This window comes from Oreochromis aureus, linkage group 10 (assembly GCF_013358895.1).
Source record: "Oreochromis aureus strain Israel breed Guangdong linkage group 10, ZZ_aureus, whole genome shotgun sequence".
Taxonomy (NCBI): Eukaryota; Metazoa; Chordata; class Actinopteri; order Cichliformes; family Cichlidae; genus Oreochromis; species Oreochromis aureus.
The window spans coordinates 30,072,728-30,095,151 of record NC_052951.1 but is presented as its reverse complement, the minus strand read 5'-3'; the positions used below and the strand labels follow the sequence as shown (position 1 = coordinate 30,095,151).

Genomic DNA, 22,424 nt, shown 5'->3' with positions numbered 1-22,424 from the left:
TTGTTTAATGCGGGTTTTTTGTCTTTTTTCAGTCAGCCGTGTGTTCATTCCATAGTTTATCATGCAGTGTGAACATAATTCAAAGAAAGTTAAGAATAAACTGAAAGAAATTACAAAAATATAATAAATGAAGCAAAATTACAGTTCTGCGCTCTACATTACTGCACACTTGGCTTAGAGTCAGTGTTTATGTCTTGTTGAAGATGCTACTCATTATGTTTTGGTGCATCTATGCTTTCTGTATTACAGCAATGGAGGTGGCGACTTGTAACAACAGAGGGATGGTGGGCAGCAGTAAGCCAGAGAACACGTCTTCTGACCGGGATACTAAGTCGGCCCTGCCCGGGCGCCCGCTGTCAGACCGCTCCGAGATGCTGCACAGCCAGACTGACTCCTTCCTCATGGCAGCCCGACTCGTCCGCAGGGGATGGCCCAATGAAGGGAACAAAACAAACAGGCAGTTTTCACAATCTGATGGTTCAGCACGTCAACCCATTTTCACCAGTTCAGAGGGGGATAAGGCTTCAGTCAGGATTAGGATTTGCCGTAAGGACCCCAGAAGAGGTTGGACTCTTGATATGAGCAGTGGGAAGACATCCCTGGATGGAAAGACAGGCTTTGAAAAAGATGATAAAGCCAAAGAGACATCGGAAGGTGCAGCCTCACCAAACAGACCAGCAGAAAGACAGACAGGTGTAGTCTATGTTTGGAAGTCTGGCTGTCGTGCCACAAGCAGTCAGACCAGAAGATTTAAGGCCCCGGTGCTACCAGCCATTGCTGAAATTGAAGTTTAAAAGAAGACCTGTGATTAAATCTACAGAGTTAATGCTGATTGTAAACTTGAAATAAAAGTGCCAAAGTGCCTGTAAGTTTGTTTTCTCTTCATATAAATAATTTCATTTGCCATCATTTCAGGAGTTTTAAGGATGAAAACCATTTTTTTGTTGCTCATTCAACTAAAATTATCCACGATCACGAGGTCCTTAAAGCACCAGAGTAAGTCTAAAAATTGACTTTCCACTGTTGACAGTGTCTGTACAGGTTACACGTCTATACATCTCGCAAAATCTGAACACTGAAGCCAAAATCGACCAGAAAATGATTAAAAAAATAAAAAATAAACTAAAAATAATAAAGTACATCAGCTCCCTGATTGGCAACTCCCGATATACCAGCAGATTAGTGAATCACATTGTGAGCTAATAATCTCTGGTAAATTAAGCTACAATTTCTAATGTTTTAACGCTATTTAGAGAACAAAGATAATTCCAGAAAATAAACTAAGATACGGTGTTATTAACACTATATGTAGTGATTTTTGGGGGTGCTTTGATGAAAGGGTCTAAACCCGATTGTGACTGCGAGAACCGGAGGTTCAGACTCTGGTCGAAGATCAAAGTGAACCGTATGCTGAGAGCTGAGTTTAACATCAGTGCCATCTAGTGGCTTTTAGTGGAAGCCGCAACTTCATTAACAATACTTCCCAAAGGCTAAGAGTATTTGATTTTAGTCAACTGTGCTTATTTTACTGTATCATATTAGGTAGTAAACAGAAAAAAAAAAGTTGATAGCTATTGGTGTTAACCAGCTATGTGTAATGCAAATGTGGTTATTATTCTAACTACAATTATTACCTGCATGACACTCATAATGGCTTGTTTTTCTTCCAGGTTTAACAAAGAATGAACACGGAAAAAAACAAACAAAAAAACCATACCAACTTAGATGAAGGGAGTTATCAGCTAAAGTGCAAAAAGTGCCACCCTGCCTTTGCCATACATGTTTAGTTGTAGCTCAAGGCAGACATAATTTTGCCTTCATGTACTTGTACTTAAAAGAGAACATCAGGTATTACTTTTCTTACCTGGAGTCCACAAAGCGTGGCAGTTTTTCCTTCAATTTAAGCCACATCTGAGCAATATCAGGACAGCTCTGATTTTTTGTGTTTTTTTTTTGTTTTTTTTTTTTAACGCATTAAACGCATTTATTTTGTTTGCACACAGCCACATTATTTCAATTCAAAGCCCTAACACCAAACTACAGAGACAACTGCAGAAATGCACGGTCGCCACTCCCCACACGAGACAATCCTTTAGATTATAATTACTCCCAAACTGAAGAGTGTGCATCCTTTTTCGTCATTACAGAATGCCACCTAATGCACCAAGCATCAATAGTGACGTGTACCAAACAAAAAATTGAACGCATGAAGCATCCATGTGCACATAATGGTGTGACAGAACTCCAGGTGACATCCAGGGAACAGACTTTTGGATTTGGGCTTCCCTGGAATTAGCATCCTGAGGTCAAACTTGGATCGCTCACAAATGACTGAAAAATACAAACCGCAGGGGCTCAATTTTAGTTTAGTAGGAAACTTCCTTTACGGCATGTTTATATTGAAACAGTTTTATCTAATGACTTGGACCATTAACAGTAACATTAAGAATTAAAAGTACAAAGATCATTACAAACCAGAATGTTTATTACTAATAAATGCCAGAGACACTGGCTGAGACGACGACACTGGCCCTCAAGTCCGTCAAGAAAGAAAAAAAGAAAAAGAAAAGAAAGACATTTAACTTCAGAAACTGTAATTTCTAAAACCAACGGCGAATGAAGAACACGATCTAAAGTGACAAAACATTTCCCCTCCCAGCACATCCCACACACCCCGCAGGCTTCCAGATGTTGGGTTCAAACAGCCTGGGACAATCTTTTAACCTGTGTTTTACAACTGATGAAATCTGGCAAGTTAAAAATCCTTCTCAGGTACACTGGAATCCATGTAAGGAGGGACAAAGAGGAGAGAAAAGGGGGGAAAGGGGGAAAAAGAATTCCATAATCAACATTATCCTTGACATTTGAACTTTAATCCTAAACCCACTCAATGTTTCATCTTCCTCCCCAAAACCTGGAAGCATCAGAACAAAATTTACTGAAAACTGTATTTATTTGTCAAAAAAGCTCCTTTACAGCGCCAAGATTTTCAACCTGTAAAGCCATCAAACATGTAAAATACAACCCTTACAATACAATAGAATCAAAACAGGTACCAAAAAGTACAGTAAAAATTACACTTCCGGTGGAAATGTGGAAGGGGACGAGGAAACAAAACAAAAAACACTAGGGAAAAATAAAAACTAAAACTGATAGGGTTTAAAAAAAACAAAAACAAAAAAACAAACAAAACAAAAAAGAAAACAAAGAAAACAGAAAAAAAAAAAGTTACATTTCTGGTGTTTTCTGTACAAATGGTCTTCTGTCATAAAAGAGGTCGAGTCTGGCCCAGTGTGTGTCCGTCCAGCCGTGGTCTCACTGGAGTCCTGACGGATGAAACACATTAATGACACAGCTGGAACAAACTATTTAAGGACTAATCTTTTCAAAGGGAAATTAAACTTTAAAAAGGCAGCCTTCTAGTATTTTAACTTAAAAACTTCAGTCCGTTCTCCACTTACAGCAGCTATTAGTAGCTCAGTGCCAAGTGAAACATCGCTGTCTACAATTAAGGCTGAATATGCCAACAATCAAAAACCCAGAAGAGTGGCACATGACACCTAAGTGTTCTCTATTTCAGTTTAAGCAGCAGAGATGCTCCTGGCAGCCAATTTACTCAATTACAAATTGTTATACTCGTGTTAGTTCCTGCATCTGTTTGGATCAGAGTCTGAGGCCACAGGAGGACATCCATGTGTTCGCCAGTTTACTGTGATCAAACACTCATCTATGAAATTCAGTGCCAACTATAAAATGTGTCCTCCGAGTGTTCAAATTTGTATTTGAACACTTTGTAAAAGTTGTATTAAAAAGACACTAAAAATAAAAACATAAGAACGACTAGTCATCAGTTATGTCTGCAGGCACCTGCGTCCAACAGTAAAACAATCCTGGCATCAGAAATACAGCGAGTGCTTTTGAGACTTTTCAGGTTAAGGTTATGATCTTCAGTAACAAACATGTGCAACAACTGCAGCCGGTCAGCAGCAGGTGGCTGCCTAACATCTTGGGGCCAACAGTTAACTGTGTTCTATTATTAAATATAATATTTAATACAACTGCCCAGCATTTCTGGTTTCGATTGGTAAGGAATGTTTTCCCATTTGGTGAAAGCCAGGACCCTACAGCTATGTTTGGGACAGTGGGGAGAAATCCAGAGGGGAGAAATCCAGAGGGGAGATCATGCAAATTTGAAATTACAACAGCAAGGTGTGAGCAGGGGTCTAATCAGTCCAGCCACTGTTTAAACTGGAATACTTAGCACTAGGACACAGTCGCACATGTTGAGTTGTAGCCATGTCATACCTTGCACTGCCAAGTGACCATCAGTATGGCTTGTAGTTGGCCTGGTGTCCCCCCCGCCTTGGGGTTTTTCCATAGCTGGCATTGCCCTGGTCTGTGAAGGAGACGCAGTATTATTGCAAGAGCTCAACATCTAACAGTTGATGTTTGAGTGTTAAGTAAAGAGCAGGACAGGACCCAATTTCTCCAGCTCCCCAAACTACACTCTAGAGGCTTAAGAAAATATGGCACTCAAAGTCTTAAACACTAAAGATGGGTTGCAGGAACGAGGGAAACTCCAAGAGTCAAACCAGGAAACATGAGCCAGATGTGTTTTGGCACATTTTAGGTTGTTAATGTAGCACCAACTTTATGCATCTATAAAAATATAACTGAGGGAAAAAAAATGAACATCTTAAACGTTATGTTAGCAAGTTTATCAGAGCAAATGGAACAGCTCAAACAAAGGTCTAGAGGCACTGGCATGACTACATCAAGCAGTTTACTCTTGTATTGTGGCTCTAGTGGGCGTGGGGTAAGGGGAAACCATCACATTTGCACAATCAGTACTGGCGCGTATACGTCGAGTTTGGGCTTCGATGTGTTAACTGTTACACCAAGCTAAAACTTGTGAGCATGTTTGCACTTACTGTAATCGTATCCAGGACCATATCCGTAGTAACCAGAAGAGTAGTCATAGTTGCCATATCCACCGTAGCCATAGCCTTGGTTGCCATATCCTTGGTTCCAGTAGTTTCCATAGCCCTGGTTCCAGCCCTGGCTCTGACCTGAAATTCAAAGTGCACACGAGTTTGGTCTAAAGTTCAATATCATCCAACTCTGTACACGAGAAGTTCCACATTACATCTCAATACCCATTACCACTAAAACGTGCAGCGTCAGTGACTTTAGCATTTACCCAAACATACAGCTTTAAAACAAACAAGAAAACCAAGAAAAGTAGAGGGTGATAATCTTCATTTTTACCTCCACGGCCCCTGCCTCCTCGGCCTCCATAGCCACCTCCACGCCCTGCTCCGTACTGCTGCTGCTGGTACACCTCCTTTGGCTGAGCAATTTTCAGCTCACACTAAAAGAGATATACATAATGAAAAATCCATTCTCTCCTTTATGTGGCCTTTAAAAAAAACATTAAAAACCTTCTTGCAATATTTATTAAAAAAACAAAACAAAACAAAAAAAAACATTTGTCATTTGCAGTGACCCACTTCCCACATGTATACAGAGAAAACTCAAAGTCCTAAATTTCTAAATGTCTTAACCTCCTAGGACCTGGCGTCCACATATGTGGACATCACATGTTGGGTTGTCTAGACCAAAATACTTCATTTTGCTCTACAAGGATCTGATATCCACTTACGAGGACACTACACTGCCACTGTTCAATCAAAATTGAAAACAAATGTCCTCATGTGCATTTCATTTTTCTCAGAAACAAAAATCAGGTAAAAAAAAAAAAAAAGATCAAAAAAAAAAAAAAAATCAGGTCATTTGTTTTTACATTCATCAGGTCCGAATCAGCCCAAATAGCAAAGAGAAATTAAAAATGCATGCCATTAAAGAGTTTGGGGTCTTAGGAGGTTTAACATTAACTCAAGGCTTAACTACTGACTTGGTCAAAAATCAGTTTGCAACAAGTTAACCTGTAGTCGCTTAATCTAATGAACTTTGTCAGTCTTCGCCAAAAATGATCACAGGTGAGGCTGCAGTGTTCGCCAGGTAGCTGATAAGAAAAATTAAAGCTGATTTCCAGCTGTACATGAGCATTTCAGGAATAACTGCTTACCCGGCCACCCTGGATGTTGTGGTATTTCTTCTCCAGACACTTCTTTACGCTAGTTTCCTCTTTGTATGTGATGAAGATAAATCCCCTCCTTTTCTTTGATTTGGGGTCAATTGGGAGCTCAATTGTTTCGATCTGAAAAGAAATGGGAAGATCGGAGGAGACATTTTGATCAGAAACAAAAGAAGTGGGAGTAAATTGTCTCTGCTTTAAGAATCTCAGCCATATCAAACTTCAAACACACAAGTGCCAGAATATCTCAGTTATTATTTATTTTTAACAGGATGACTTCCTCAAATTAATCTGGCCAGTGGTGATGTACACGTGCATGAGTACGCAAAGTTGGGCATTTTAAGTCAGTGGCTCTCAAACATATCCACGGAGTTTGTACAGGAAAATAAACATTGTGCTGCCATCTACCCACATTGCAATCCGGAAACACTTAACCAAAAAGAGAGAGATAACTGCAAATATTTCAAAACATCTTATTTGAAACCAACCTCTCCAAAGGCGCCAAAGTATTCCCTGATGGTTTCCTCAGTTGCTTCTGGGTTCAAACCCCCAACAAAGATCTTCTTGACGGGATCCTTCTTCATAGCCATCGCCCTCTTAGGATCGATATTGCGTCCATCCAGTCTGTGTTCTTTCTGCTCCAGTACCTGCAGATACAAATATACTACAATTAACAGACAATAACAGCACACTGATTAAAGTCATCATCACGGAGATGACTAATTATGCACAGACAAGGCAGTGTGGCCGATTAGCATACGATTCATTTATATTACTAAGAGCCCTTCTCCCATAAAAGCTTCCGGAGCCCGTTCAGGATCAAACTATGCTCAGTTACGAGGGGAGTCACCTTATCCACGCTGGCAGAGTCTTTGAAGAGAACGAAACCAAAGCCTCGGGATCGACCAGTGTTTGAGTCCATCTTGATGGTGCAGTCTGACACCTCACCGAACTTACTGAAGTAATCCTTCAGGTCCGTTTTACTCGTATCCCAGCTGAGGCCGCCCACGAACACTTTACTGTAAAATGACAGGTCGAGATTGCTAACATTTCTCCATTTTTTGTACAACACTGCATCTCATCCAAAACTATCACTTGCTGCCTACAAACTTACAATGTTTCAGTTTATTTTCCCAGGGTTCATCACGCCATCACGGGATGCTCATACACATCACATGTGGCTAACCACAGTCCAACTAGACACTCACCCAGCATCTTCCTCTCCTTTGCTAGCGTCAATCTTTCCGCCATCTGTGTTGTTGTCCTGCTCCTCGTCCCCAGCCATCTGCTCCTGCTCAGCTCCATTCTGCTCCTCCTCTCCCTCGTTGCCGTTCTGCTCCGATGTCTCCATGAGCAGGTTCTCAGCGTCTGCCATTCTGATGGTGGGATCTTCAAATGACTGAGACAGGACAAGACAAAGTTTGAGGGATTGGAGAAGTAGGTAACAGACTACATTAAACAATTCAAGCACAACACTAACTGGCAGCGGTATTTTTTCCTTACATTTTCAATGGTCTATAAATACTCTTCAACAAGGACAAGAAGCCTTTTGTTATACATTATATACCTCTGCAACAGGCAGAACATCTAAAATGCGGTTGATTTATTTACCAAAAAGATCCTTTATGATCTATTAACTGAAAGATTTAACTAAAACAATAGACGAGGCAGCATTTCCCATCTGAAAATACTGACATTTAAACTACAGAATGGCTTTTAATTAGTTATGTTTGTGGTTTTAGTCCTACATTCACCTAGATTAATTTTAATAAAACATGTTATTAGTTGATCTTCTGTGATCAACTAATAGTGTGTAGTATTTTAAACATTTGTTATTTTCATGTTATTTTCTGTTATCATACATCTTAATTTTTTCTCATTTTTAGGATCTTACATTTTAAAATGTACAGTTTGAAAGTTCCTTCGTTATAGTAGTTAAACATAACCAATAGCATCATAGCAAAACAATGGAATCAGCATATGGCTTTAAAAACACTCGGGATAAAAACTAATTAACTCAAAACAGCTACACACAAGGAGTGGACACATTTATATTCAAAAATCAAGTTAAACTATTTTTTTCCCAAGAGGTTGGAAATTACTATATACGGAGAGCCGACACACGGCCTAAAAACATTTCCCTTCGTCCCTATTTTCAGACAATATTGAGCGTAAATCGGAATGCTAATAAAGAGCCGCATACCTGATGCTAACTGAATGCTAATTTTAAGTTAAAGCGTTAGTCCGATCTTTGCAATCGCGCTATATATCAACAGGTTATGTATTATTTACACACCAAACCGACCATCATCAGTAATAAGACAGTAACCCGCAGTTGTGCGTGCTCCAGTGGCCCCACAGCCGTGGTTGAAAGGAAATAAAGAGCGTGAGTCTTCCATGTTATCCAAACGTTTAAGCGGACCGCGCTTTGCTCCGTTACCGCTCGGGGCAGACAGCAGGCCCGGCTATCAGATGGGAAACCGACCAAACACAAAAACCCTTTAGATGATATAAAGTGCATTTAAAAACTACCATTATGCACAATGGATGGGAATCATGCCGCGATAGGTGAACTAGAGACTCATAGCGTACAAAAGCCGCGCTAACGAACATTAGCACGCTGCAGCTAACGAACTAGCCATGCTTACAGGCTAACAAGAAAACACCGCACACGAACAAAATGGTAGCCGCGGAAGACTCACGATGAAAATGAGCACGATATAAACCGGAACTTTTATATTCACTATTTACTACTCTTATATTTGCTATTACCCAAAATAACAACAAAAACGTGTTCTTACTTTGACTGAAAATTCCGGGGACGCCGAGTGGCTGTTCAAAATGGACACGCTCCAAATTCGCCGCTAACTCGTGGCAACATATATATGACCGGATGTGACCAAGAGACGAAGACGTCGTAATGTCGACATGCGTGATTGGACGAAAGCGGCCCTTTTGAAGTTAAAGGCGTTGGATTATTGGTTGACTGTTCGCCCGCTGTGACAAAAGCCACATTCAGTACTCAAACGTCCTTCCTGCTTCCTGTGTTCTGCTTTCTTTTTTGAGTGGCGTCTCAAAAGAAACGTTTTAAATGCGCTAGGCTTAAAAATGTGAATAAGACTAACGTGTGTTTCCATATCTTAATTTCAGTCGGATACAAATAGCTTTAAAAGTGAAACCGATGTTTGTTCTGTAGCTTCGGTACACTGTTACGAGCCTCTGTGACATCAGGGATTAAAGAAGACATTTTGTACTGTACAAATTTGTCACACTTACATGTTTCAGATCATCAAAGGTATTTTAATGTTAGACAAAGATAACCTACGTTAAAATACAGTTTTTAAAATTATGATTTTATTTATTGATGGGAAAAATGCCACTATGAGAATCAGTAATGGAATCATGTCAAAGTATCTGAATCTGGTATAATTCCGGACTTTTACTAGACACTCTTTGTCTTCTCCTTTTGTCTTCTTCTGTTTTTTTAGCCTTTCAGAGGTGGACTTGCTGGTGTGTTTTGGATCATTGTCCAAAAACACACCAGGCATGAACTGATGGTTTGACATTCTATGTCAGGTTTTTTAGAATCAGAATCATCTTTCTTTGGCCAAGTTTGTGCACACATTTTTTTTAATAGACAGTATATGCAGTATATATACAAACCATAGTTTTTTTTTCTGGCAAGTCTTCAAGGTGCTGAAGCAGCAAAGTGACCCTAAACCATCACACTACCACCACGATGTTTGATTGTTGGTATGTCCCAAAAAGTTGATTCTGTTCATCTGGACGTAGCATTTTCAGTGGGAGAAATGTTTCGTCACTCATCCAAGTGACTTCTTCAGTCTCAGCTGACTGCAGGTTTCCCAAACCTTATAAACAGTACATTTGCATAATGACTGAAACTAGCACCACTGAATGAACAATGAGCTGGGAGGTTAGTTCCTTCATCATTAGTATGCAAATTCTCACGACCAATGATCAACAACCACTGATCAAAGCTCAATGATCAAAAGTAAGTAAAGTAAGTAAAAGTAAAATTTTATTTATATAGCACCTTTCAAGATAAAAATCACAAAGTGCTTTACAGAGGCAGAAAACAGACATTAAAATCCAAAACAAAACTAAATTAACCAAAAGCAAGTTTAAACAGATAGGTTTTTAACTGCTTTTTAAAAGACATGACTGAGTCCACAGATCTCAAACTCAAAGGGAGCGAGTTCCAGAGTCGGGGAGCCATGAGTACCATTCACAGAGAGTTGGAGAATGGCTGCAATCAAAGCATTGTAAGATGGTGAAAGATGTACCCTTTGGCCCCCTCCTCAATTCAGAGATGGTCTTTCCCTTTTCACGTAAATGACTCCCCCCTCAAACCAGCGTTCCTCCCTGTCCAAGATGTGTACATCTTTATCATTGAGGATGCACACTGGCCTGTAGGTGTGAATAGACTTCGGAATCCTGGTCTGATGAGGTTGCTCTTCTGTGTTGTGCCATCCGCTTCGCCAGAGGTTGTTTAGTTTCCCTGATGTATAAATCCTGGCAATCCTCCTGGCACTTAACAGCGTACACTATGTTACTCTGTTTGTGTCAGGGGACCTGATCCTTGGGGTGGACCGATTTTTGGCGCAGCGTGTTTTGAGGTTTAAAAGCCACAGAGATGCGATATTTAGAAGAAATGCGTCTTAACTGTTCTGATACTCCTGACACGTACGGGATCACTATGGGTTTTTGCCTAGGCGGCAGTTGTCCTTCTTTCCTGGATCGGCTGGAGCTGGCTTTAGGCGCCTTCCCAGCTTTGACAAATGTCCAGCTGGGATAACCACATTTACTCAGGGCCTTCTTGATGTGATATTCATCTGCTTCTCTGGCAGCTGTGTGTGTGGGGATGGTGTTCACTCTGTGTTGTAGTGTCTAGATAACACCCAGTTTATGCTCCAGTGGATGATGAGAATCAAACCTCAAATACTGATCCGTATGCGTAGGTTTTCGGTACAAATCAGCTTTTAGGTGTCCCCCATTCCTGATGGAAATCTCACAGTCTAAGAAGGCTAACCTGTCACTTTTCATATGCTCCCTGGTGAATTTGATGTGTTGGTCCTCCGAGTTAATGTGATCCGTGATATATAATATGATTTTCTTTTTCTGAAATCAGTTAATTTTACACCAGATTTAATGGGTCTCAAACCTTACGAAAAGTTCAGCTTTTGTCTCCTCAATCCACAGAATGTTTTCCCAAAGGTTTTGGGGATCATCAAGATGTTTTTACCACATGTGGGATAAGCTTTTGTGTTCTTTTGGATCAGCAGTGGTTTTTGTCTTGGAACTCTGCCATGGATGGCATTTTTGCCCTCAGTCTCTTTCTTATTGGTGAATGATGAACTCTGACCTTAACTGGGGGAAGTGAGGCCTTCAGTTCTTTAGAGGTTGTTTTGGGTTCTTTTGTGACCTCCTTGATGACTCGTCGATGCTCTCTTGCAATAATTTCAGTAGACCATCCACTCCTGGGACGGTTCACCACTGTTCCAAGTTTTTTTCATTTGTGAAACATGGCTCTTACTTATTGGTGTCTGATACTAATACAAATTTTAGCATTGATCTGAATACATGTAAATATAGGTGTAATATTACTGATGCCAATACTTTTACCCTATAAAGGCAGCGTATGTAGAGGAGAGCAGTGTGTCATGATTTATGAGATGAAAAATCATTAAGTAGCAAATTCTGAACAAATTTTAATGACCACTGTATTATTTTCCCCACAATAATTCATTAATACAACAAAACACATTTTCCAGCATTTGACCCGTCCTACACAAAAAAGTTCATACACAGAGAAAATTAATAGTGAACAGGACTGAGGTCAACTTATTCGTGCAGAACCTCCACAGCACCTCCAGTTTCTCATGCAACACCACCCCTGTGTTAAAGAAACTCTTTCCATTCAGGAGTTTTATTCTGAAGGAAATTGAGGGACAGTAGGTTTAAACTATAGTTACAGGCCAGAGAGTGATTCTTCATTTACACCAGAGCCAAATAACATGTGGTAGAAACAAATGTACCTAAAACACAAGAGTGCTCGGGATTTGCAAATAGGGCAAAACTGGCCAGTCCTGGTGGTCAGGGGGACTGTTTACTGCTTTACCGGGCAAGTTGAGGCACGTACAACATGGACACACATACACACACACACACACACACACACGCACACACAGTAAAGGGTATCTGTGGAGACAGTTGTGTTTCTCCAGCAGTGGTCACTTGTAAACAGAGTGAGAACTGCAGCAACGACAGGTAAGAACGCAGCACATTTTAAACATGACTAAATTCTTTCTTCTTCTACTACTTTTTTTTAGTAAAAATATTTTCCAAGTTTACTTAATCCATTCATTTGTGTCAAAGTAATGACTATGCACTGTACTAAATGTGTAACATGACTGACATGCCAGTTGAAGAGTTTGTTTTAATGGAAAGCCCATCAGGATCAAACCTCAACCCTTTTTGGATTTTCACCCAGCAATAACAAGCTAGTTAGAGCTTTATGTCCCCGTCTTGTTTTTCCCTGCAGTGTGCATTTTTCCAGATTTGTAGATGTGGATAAATAAAAACGTTAAAAATCATTAAGTGGAGTAGGTAGGTATTGTTGTTTAATTTCAACTAAAATTGCTTATTAGGCAATATGGGTTTACATCCTATATTAACTTTTTGAGAAGTCATTGCATTATAGAAACCGATTAAAACAAGAAATAATCCGTTTCTTACAAAAACAACAAAAAACAAAAAGTATGGATGTGGTGCTAAAGCCCATACATTGTTACCAAAGACCAAGTATAAGAGTGAGAAAAGTTGTCTTAGACAGTGTGACTGCTTTTGTTGTTCTAATAATGATCTCTTAATGTGTATGGATCATTCAAACTTTTTTTTTTCCACAGAAAAAATGAATTAGAAAGCATAGAAGTGGCTTTTCAAAGCGGTGACTTAATTCTTTTACAGAAGTATAGGACTAGTTTATTGAGCTCCTTCCTGGAGTGTCTGAAGGTTGCCTGGTGACTGCTCAGAGCTAATCACATGAAAAAGGCTTTTTGCACCTCTACTTGTGTCTGGATTTATAAAGTGCATATGGATTAAGTGGTGGATTTTGGATGTTTTGATAAACAGATCTGGTTCCTTCTGGTCAGAACAGGGTTACAGATTCCCTGTTTTACCAGTCTGAGTAATCTGTTCCCTGTACCCTTACATTTACCAAACATGAAAATGGCATTTGCTAATGCTTCAAGCTATTTTTGACAAGCATGCATTATTACAGTGTAAAACCGTTTGCCCTAAACAACATACTTAGGCTACTTTTGGCTACTCCTTTGCCAAAAGGGTCGCCTCAGTGGGGAGCTCTGCATATTTGATTCGAATAGTTTTATGCCAGATATGCTTCATAATGAATAATGAAGACATTGTCTTTGGCTGTCATTGAACCAGCAACGGTTCAACTGTAAAACATGTTAACCATCAGAACAACTTCCAGATAAACATAATCCACTTTCTGGGATACCCACTGCACACCATTGGTATCCAGTCAGAGGCAGCCTTGGTCATTATGAAAGCTTGAAAAAAGGTGGCAGCTGGACTGCTTGAGATTATGAAGACATTTCACTTCGCATCCAAAACACTTCAGTTCTAAAAATAAAAGGCAGACAGTCCCAGGTATTGGCAGCTCGTTGACCTGCTATTCATCACACGAGCCAAGGTGTGGGGGGGGGGGAAAAAAAGAAAAAAAAGGTGTGGGTCGTAACCATCACTGGGAGTTAAGGGTGAAACCACTGTGAGACTTTGCTCCATCCCACAATGTGATTTATTGTGGTTACCTGAAGCAAGGTGTGAGTGGGGTTTTTAGAAGTGTGAAAATCATGTGGTTACATTGTTTCAAGACAGTAAGAACCCTAACTGACTGAACTAAATACAAAGTTATAATTGATTTGTTATATTTTGTAACCCAGAATATTATGAAGATTACATGGTTGACATTGAATTCGAAACTGTAAAACTTCTATTTTGATGTTCAAATGTTAAGGGTGTGCGTATATTGCACCATCTCATGAGTGGGACGGGTTGCAGAGAGAGATGGCCGAATTCAAGAATGATTTCCTTTACCATTCAGTGATGCAGATGGGCAATTTCATAAGGTATCAGAAACAAGGTATATGCAAGGAAAGGGTCTCCTGCACTTCTGCTAAAAATATTGCAGGTGTGACACCAGGACCAGGTGCTGTACCTGGCCCTGGTGCCTTCAATGAAGAGTAAAAATGAAACTGACAGGCTATTTTGTTCAGACTAGAGCATGCAAGATTACAAGTCTCCAATGGTCAGTGTGATTGGGGTGGCTGTATAGGCAGTGTCGTTAGCTGATTGTTCTTACACACTAATCACTAACTACACTACCAGTACAACCACCACACACACCAGCACAGCTGTATTTGTTTCCAGACTGACCTGCTTTACAGATAAATATAGATTCAGCTTTTTTCAAAGAACATTTGGGATTATTTATCTAAAAGTGCTAAATGTTAGGTTAACCAGAGACCGTTTAAGAGAGGGAGAAAAAAATCAAAAACAACATGTTATGGCCAGTAGAGCTGGCATGAATCTATTTATTTCTTTTCAATGACAGTTCAATGTTACTTTATTCACACTTTAATTTAAAAAAGGCAATTAGAGTGAAGAATTATTTAAAATATCAATTTTCAAATTTTAAAAACATACTTAAACAGCATTACTTTAAATCAGGTACAAATAAGCTTATCCTTTAAAAGATGTACAAAGTCTGTGGCCTAAATCCAACATGAGCAGGAACCAGATTCTGGTTTGTAGCTTTAAGGCTAGGATCGCGATTTGCTGACCCAGTGGTACTTGTCAACACGAGGCCCAGTGAAGGTAAACGTGGCTCGATAGGATCTGAAGCCTTTCTGGCTTGAGAACTGGGCTCCAGCAGGAGCGCCATGAGGTGGGAACATGTCTCCAGGAAAGCCTTTCCGCTTCTCCCTCAGCCAGGTCTGAGGGGCACCTGGAGAGAACTCGCTGAACTGAGGACAGGTACAACAAAATCATATAGAAAACAGAGATCTCTTAGAGAAATATTTAAGTCACTAAAAATACTTTTTAAATCTAGAGCTTTGCAATTTTCATTCAGCAGAATTAAATTTTTTACCAAAATTCAGACTCTGCTCCTGAAGATGGTCAATAGACCTGCACTTTCAGGAAGCCTATTCTCCAAGTCTTACCATGTTAGTAAGCTTAGAGAATGAAAATGTTCAGATACAAAATGCTACCATCATCATGCAACAAGCTTGGGAGACTTTAAATTGTACTGTATTCCATATATTGAACTCACCCTGTAAACACTGTTGGGGTTGCTGACAGTTGGAATGGTTTTGGGTTCACTGTTCATGGGTGGGATTTGAGGAGGGCAGAGAGTTGAAAGGCTGCTGCTGCTGGTACTCGTGCTCATGCTGTTGTCTCCACCTCCGTCTTCATCCTCATCTGAGGAGCTTCCTGATGGGACGTCGAGACTTGCCCGTTCCACAGCTTCATGGATGCGGCGGGATAATTCCCCATCACCGCGTCGACAGTTGTCCACCGCTGAGACGCAGAATGGACTGCTATGTTCGCCATACCTGCAGGGATTCAAAAGAAAATTAGAGAAACTGCCAGCAAATTCAGGTTTCACAATTTCTTTGTACATGTTCAATGACAATAAAGGACTATTCCATTATGAGGCCAGTATATGCACAAACCAGAAGTTCCACCTTGACACTGCTCTAAACATTTGTTCCCCCATGTCTCCTTGTTCTGTTCTAGAAATCTGTCAGAGGTGTGACCACATCAACCCGACTCATGTGCTTCAAACTTATTTAGTTTAGGGGCAGGAAATCAGGACAAAAGCTCCAGCAAGGAAGCAAAATCAGCCCTTTTCAGTACAATCCATTTCCTCCCTCAGCAGCAATCATCAAGTACACAACTACGAACAGGGGTAGGCAACTCCAGGCCTCGAGTGCCGGTGTCTTGAAGGTTTTAGATATCACCCTGGGTCAACACACCTGAATCAAATGATAAGTTCATTACTAGGCCTCCGGAGAACTTTAAGACATGTTGTGGAGGCAATTCACCTACCCCTGACTATGAATACACTAGTACATGTCCATGCCAATGACAAACTTAATTACCAGTAATCAGATGCTTATTTGTTAAAATGAAATTACAACTATAGGTGTGGTAGATGCACAGGGTAAAATAGTTAAAAAAAAAAAAAAAAAAAAAAAAGTGGTCATTTTATCATCTTGCCAAATGGTTGTCAGCCTATGTAATGGTATAGTGATATAGATAAGAACCTTTACTTTGGCTGTTAACTCCAGGTGGTCTAGGAAAAGTTCAGATCAAGGAAGATTTTGTGTATTATAGCAAGAAACTCACTTTATTGATTCAACATTAGGTTTGTAACTCACTGAACCACTTGCTAGCTCTAGCTTTGACATAAAGACACTGATAACTAATCATATCACCATCTGTTTGAGCCATAAAGAAAATGTGTATTAAATCAATTTATTTGCAGTTTTCCTCAAGTCTGGTCACTGTGTTGTTGATCAGTAATTATAGAGCTACATCAGAACTCTTGTCTTTGAAACCTGCAGCGTTGCACAGATGCAAGGTGACTAATGATTAAAGCGAACCTGCAGGACACCTCTCCAGGGTCGACCCACACCGTCAGCTCTTGGGGCAGGCCTAGGTCCTCGTACCTCACCCTGCTCCGCTCGCAGGCCTGCTCCAACACCGGGTCCTGCAGCCGAACACGGTTCATACGCAGACACCTGAAAAACACCGGGCAGCTCAAAGTATTTTATCTAGTGTTGCAATTTCACGTGGTCATCAAGACATTAAGTCCAGTAAAGATCCAATTGAAACAAATGGAAGAGTAGTAGTTGGTGCCAGTTAAAAGAGGTTTATAGCCAGACAAGTGGGAATGACATCGGCACATTAGTCCTTTAAATGGTACAAAAACAAACTGTAGATCTCCCTTTCATGAATCATAAAATTGTAGGATGCCGAATCAAATAATGAAGACAGTATAGAACTATAGAATTACCTATAGTGCGTTCATGTTTTAATAACACCCGATATTAAAGGGCCTAGCACCACTCAAAGAGTGCAGTGGAATGGAGCTTAGTGCTTTTACTCCAGTACTTAAATACAGCTGCAATGCAAATGTATTTCTATTGTGCTGGTTTCTACTCCTGCTCAACCGTAAGGTGTCTTGTACTTTGAGCTGCACGTCCTCAGACCTCTCCTTTGGCTGGCCAGTAGAGTGGAGCATTACAACACGTCCATTTTAAGTGTTTTCCAGGCGTTTTGATCATTTACAAGGTTAAATAACTCAAGTATAACAGTTGGTGTTTTATGTAAAGAATCAATACTTTTAATTACAACCTGGGTTCATAATATTTGTTGCATTTCTGAAGGCATCAAGAGTTTCATAACCTTACAATTTTAAAGCTTTGGATACTTTATAGTCCAGTATATTTAATACAATCACCAGCTGCAACATTAAAGTGATGTTCATTAAAAATAAAATCAGTATGTATCAAAATATACAAATTATTAACAAAATTACTGAAGCAAGCACATTCATTAAGAATTTTAATTGAGAAACGTTTACCATTACTTCAGCAACCAGACCTTTAAGTATAGATACTTTGCAAAATAGCTGTTCACTACAAACAGTTCTCAGGCTCCAGCTCAGTCACTTCAATTCATTTTTATCTATATAGCACCAAATCACAACAGTCTCCTCAAGGTAGTTTATATTCAAAGGTAAAATCTCTGCAATAATGCTGTGCATGCAAAACATGTACATAAACCACCAGTCTGAAAAACAATACTCAAATCATTTTATTTTTTAAACCATTTAGTTCTGATCAAATATTCTGATTTCCTGTGGGTCCCCGACCAACTTGTCTTTGGCCAATCCATACAACTTAAAAGGAGAGTGCTAAATGGATACAGATTCAAGTTTGTTTCAAATTTTCTTCTCTTATATTTAATTGAGTTTTAATTTTTAAAATTACATTTGGTTAAATTTAGTTTTCAAAAGGAAGCAGGACCCTCAGCTGGACCAAAAGCACTTGCTTTTGATTACTGACCTGTAGGCCTGACCCCTGGCAGGTGTACTTGGGTGCCAGTGGTTCTTGTAGTTCTCAAACAGAAGGGAGGTGAGGGAAGCAGCAAAGCGCTCTCTGCTGTCGTTGTCCAGACATCCGTATCTTTTCACCAGCCGAGCCAAAAAGAACACAGCGGCAGCAATTTCCTCCTTCATGGCGACACACTTACCGAGCCCAGCAAACTCAAACTGTATTTTTTTTAAAAAAATGATCTCTTCAGATAAAACACATGTAGGGATCCTAGTACCACAGAAAATAAAAACTCCCAGAGCAAAGTGAAAACCAAACAATTCAAGCAAACATATTTGCTGCTGAAGCTCAACAGAGAACTCAGCTTGGATTGTAAGGCTGCTTCATCAAAGATACAAAAACACAAATATATCCACATGCATCTAAATGTGCAAACGCAGCAGTGCCATTCTCAGCAGTGAAACCTCACTCAAATCAAATTCTAAGAGTTTTTAATAAAACCACAGTTCAGCTGTGTGACCAGCTGCCACAGCTGATGCTGATTTACTTAATGACTCCTCTCAGGGTTAAAATGTAAACAACCCCCTCTCTGCACTTTTTCAGTGTTAAAATGCCCCAAATTTGATGAAATGAGTGAACAGTTCTATGCAGCAGAAACAGACTTCTACATTAAATCTAAGAAAGAAGAAGAGATAAGAAGAGTAGCATTTCTGATGATGGTGCAAGTTTGAAAAAGTTGTTTTTACAACTTATATTTATTTCTTTGACTCAGCTTAATTTAAAATCAGTTTCACTTACATATTTATGGTGGTACTGTTGTGCAAGACGGTTCTGGGGCCTTTCTCTGTGGAGCTTGGATTTTCTATACTTGGACATGTTTTCCGTGGTTCCTCCCACAGTCCAGAGACATGCATGTTTAGAGTGATTCTAGAAATATGCAGCCCATCATAATCCTAGCAAGATATTTACCTCTGGAGTTGTTAGTCAGTGATTACATCAAGCCTATTTCGTCATGTAGAAGTAAAGCTGCCCTTAACCAGACACTAACTGATATGTGACTCTAATCGTGCTTGTAATTGATTATTTAGTTTTATACAACGAATATGTAACTTGCAAGGAAAAAGAACAATAAACATGTTTTTGTTATTCATTTGTTTGGCATTCACAAACAGCCTATTTTGTTACCTGACTATATACTGTGATATAATGAAGATACAAGGAATAACGTGATAAATTAACATGGCTGTCATGTCAAGTCTTTTCATACATGAGTGAAGCAATTGTGCCGCAGGCCTGGCAAAAACCATTACAGTGCACAGAAAGCCCGAGGCGGGGAATGCAGCTGTGAGATACTAATGTAAGTTTTCCAAACAGGTTATCAGACAAGCCTGAGGCCAGTGCCTCTGATTTAGCCAAGAGTGAAACAAACCAGACACTTTTTTGGTAGATGCAAGTGAAACTTTCCTCTAAGTAAGCCTGGAAATCATTACCTTGATAAACGGATTAATCGGTCAACTATATTAACAAGGGAATCTTGTGTTTTTTCAGGTTTTAACATGACTACTAGTCATGTGATCTAATTCAAACACACATTTTTGCCTTTCTTTTTAACCTCACTAATAAAAAATGTTTCTTTCCTGTGTTTCACTTACCCTATCCCCTTGAACCTTGACGGTTGTACTGGGGACCCAAGTAAGCTTCACGGTTGTGTGCATCACCGTTGGTGTTTTAGTCTTTTCCATGTTGCTGATGCTTTGATACTGCTCTCTTACTCTTTATATAAATCTCTCTCTCATATGTGCAAAAGTTTTAGGCAGGTGTGAAAAAAAATGCTGTAAACAAAGAATGCTTTCAGAAATATAAATGATTATTTATTGGCTCCAAATGTATTCTGCAGCAGGACGACGACCCCACACACACAGCCAAAGTCATTAAGAACTACCTTCAGCGTAAAGAAGAACAAGAAGTACTGGAAGTGATGGTACGGCCCCCACAGAGCCCTGATGTCAACATAATCGAGTGTGTCTGGGATTACACGAAGAGACCGATGGATGTGAGGAAGCCGACATCCACAGAAGATCTGTGGTTAGTTCTCAAAGATGTTTGGAACAACCAACCAGCCGAGTTCCTTCGAAAAACTATGTGCAAGTCTACCTAGACTTGGTCACACCAAATATTGATTTGATGTAGATTCCTCTTTTGTTCATTCACTGCATTTTGTTGATTAATGAAAATAAATGATTAACACTTCCATTTTTGAAAGCATTCTTTGTTTACAGCATTTTTTTCCTCACCTACCTAAAACTTTATATCCATCTAAAACAAAATCTCTCTCTTTCTATATTTTTTAACTCTTAGATGTGTTATTAATGTGACAGCACATAACTTGTAACTTTCCTCCCCTAAGAGAACAAATAATTACCAATACTAAGAAAAAGTTACTAATGTTATTTACTAATATCAGCTACTTTTACTTTTCATACATTTTTATTCATATTTTTAAAAAAAAAATCCATGAAATTGATTTTATCAACTGAATAAACAAACATACAAAAATACAGGAAATTAATAATCACAGCTTTATATTTTAATTATGCGTGAACAGTGAGTTTATATTCTGTCCAAAAAAAAGGAAAAAAGAAAAGTCTTATACAGCAATGACACGAGCTAATCACAAATAAAAGTGCAAATGATCAGTGGGAGTGAAGATGAACACTTGAAGATGAAAATTTGGCAGTTACAAAGTTTCATTATTAAGATTCTTTAAACAGTAAATTGATGAAATTTAAATGTGTCTGAACTCATCAGGACAAGAAACATTGCCTTTAATGGATGGAACCCAACCTTCAATTACATGTTTTCATGAAGTATAACTAAACAATAAAACTAATACACTACATGTCCAGAAAAACCCATTTCCCCTGCGTCACAAAGATCATTGATGACAACTGCCCAAAATCGAACACTAAATTATTGGCCCTTAAGTCAGTGTAACAGTGTTTTAGTTTTGTTAATAAGAGTGAAAATAATAACATGGCACACACCGGTGGGAAAAATTACTTGGCCCGAAAATGTGAAATAATGTGGTTGACACATCAGCACCAGAACAGTTTAAATAAATACACCCAAACAAATAAAACAAACATGTTTTGACTTCAGGTTAACTGAAGAGAGTCGAATAAATAGACAAATGTACAGGTTGTCACATAAGATCAGCAAAAAAATTTGAAATTTCATCTTCAAACATAAAATGATCCTGTACAATCATGATTCAAAATATTTGACAATCAGAAGAGAAGAGAAACCTTTGGATGTTTAAATGCTGAACAGTTCACAGAACATTACAGTGAATTCCAGCTCCGTGGTTTTACCGTTGGACTGCACTAGAACGGATTTAGTTCACAATTTAAAATGATCCCATTTATCTTACACTGGACATTTGCTCAGGCCCTCAATTCATCCTGTGTCTGAATTAAACCTTCTTCTAATTGGCTGTCCCTCTCTCTCTCTCTCTCACACACTCACACACACACACAGCATGTGGGTGGGGCCACTGTGCTCACTGCCAGAGTCCTGTGTCTAAGATGACCATATTTGGGGTATCCACCCTGATTGACTTCATTCATCTAAATATGAGGAGGAAAGTAAACCCACAAAAACAAAAACAAAAAACCAAAAAAACCAAAACCAAAACAAAACAAACAAAAAAAAAACAAAACAGGAAACTTGCTGTTTTGAGCGATCTGAAGCCTGGGGTTTCCAATTACAGGGATTATTTCTATGTTGCTGATGTTTATTATGAGCATCATCTGAAATGTACACATATCACAGGGGAAACTGAAAAGCAGGAAAACAGGTTGAGCAGAAAGTGAATTACCCCACTGTGACAAACATTCGTGGAAACAGGAAATATGAGAGCGAATGTCAGTCAGCACTTCTGGTTTTACAGAACATTAGAAGGAGTGAAGACAAAAACATGTTCTGTAAATTTAACTGAGCCGACCTTCGACTGTTGTTCAGTTCAGCTCTGTTCATAAATAAGTACACAACAGAAAGTCTCATCATTTACCTGTCTGAGAATCACAATCACATTTACATTCACAACAATGTGCAAAAAGTAGCTGTTATACTCGGATTTAATAAATAATTATAATATTTTT

The 22,424-nt window shown here is 39.2% G+C and overlaps 2 protein-coding genes and 1 long non-coding RNA gene across 3 annotated transcripts; 1 reads left to right on the top strand and 2 right to left on the bottom strand.

Annotated features, from left to right (window-relative positions):
* Positions 1–2,467: 2,467 nt before the first annotated feature.
* LOC116328511 (heterogeneous nuclear ribonucleoprotein A/B-like) lies at positions 2,468–9,053 on the bottom strand. The gene is made up of 9 exons (XM_031750320.2): positions 8,899–9,053; positions 7,306–7,496; positions 6,948–7,116; positions 6,586–6,744; positions 6,089–6,220; positions 5,269–5,371; positions 4,932–5,069; positions 4,306–4,396; positions 2,468–3,326 (listed from the first exon to the last, which is right to left on the bottom strand). The coding sequence occupies exons 2-8, from the start codon at positions 7,470–7,472 to the stop codon at positions 4,326–4,328; spliced, it is 939 nt and encodes a 312-aa protein (XP_031606180.2). The 5' UTR covers positions 7,473–7,496; positions 8,899–9,053; the 3' UTR covers positions 2,468–3,326; positions 4,306–4,325.
* Positions 9,054–14,703: 5,650 nt separating this feature from the next.
* Positions 14,704–18,746, bottom strand: btg4 (B-cell translocation gene 4). Its single transcript, XM_031750355.2, has 4 exons — positions 18,277–18,746; positions 16,810–16,947; positions 15,474–15,756; positions 14,704–15,165 (listed from the first exon to the last, which is right to left on the bottom strand). The coding sequence occupies exons 1-4, from the start codon at positions 18,447–18,449 to the stop codon at positions 14,962–14,964; spliced, it is 798 nt and encodes a 265-aa protein (XP_031606215.2). The 5' UTR covers positions 18,450–18,746; the 3' UTR covers positions 14,704–14,961.
* LOC120442163 lies at positions 15,666–16,695 on the top strand. Its single transcript, XR_005614531.1, has 2 exons — positions 15,666–15,802; positions 15,941–16,695. It is a non-coding gene; the product is annotated as an uncharacterized LOC120442163 (long non-coding RNA).
* Positions 18,747–22,424: the final 3,678 nt, after the last annotated feature.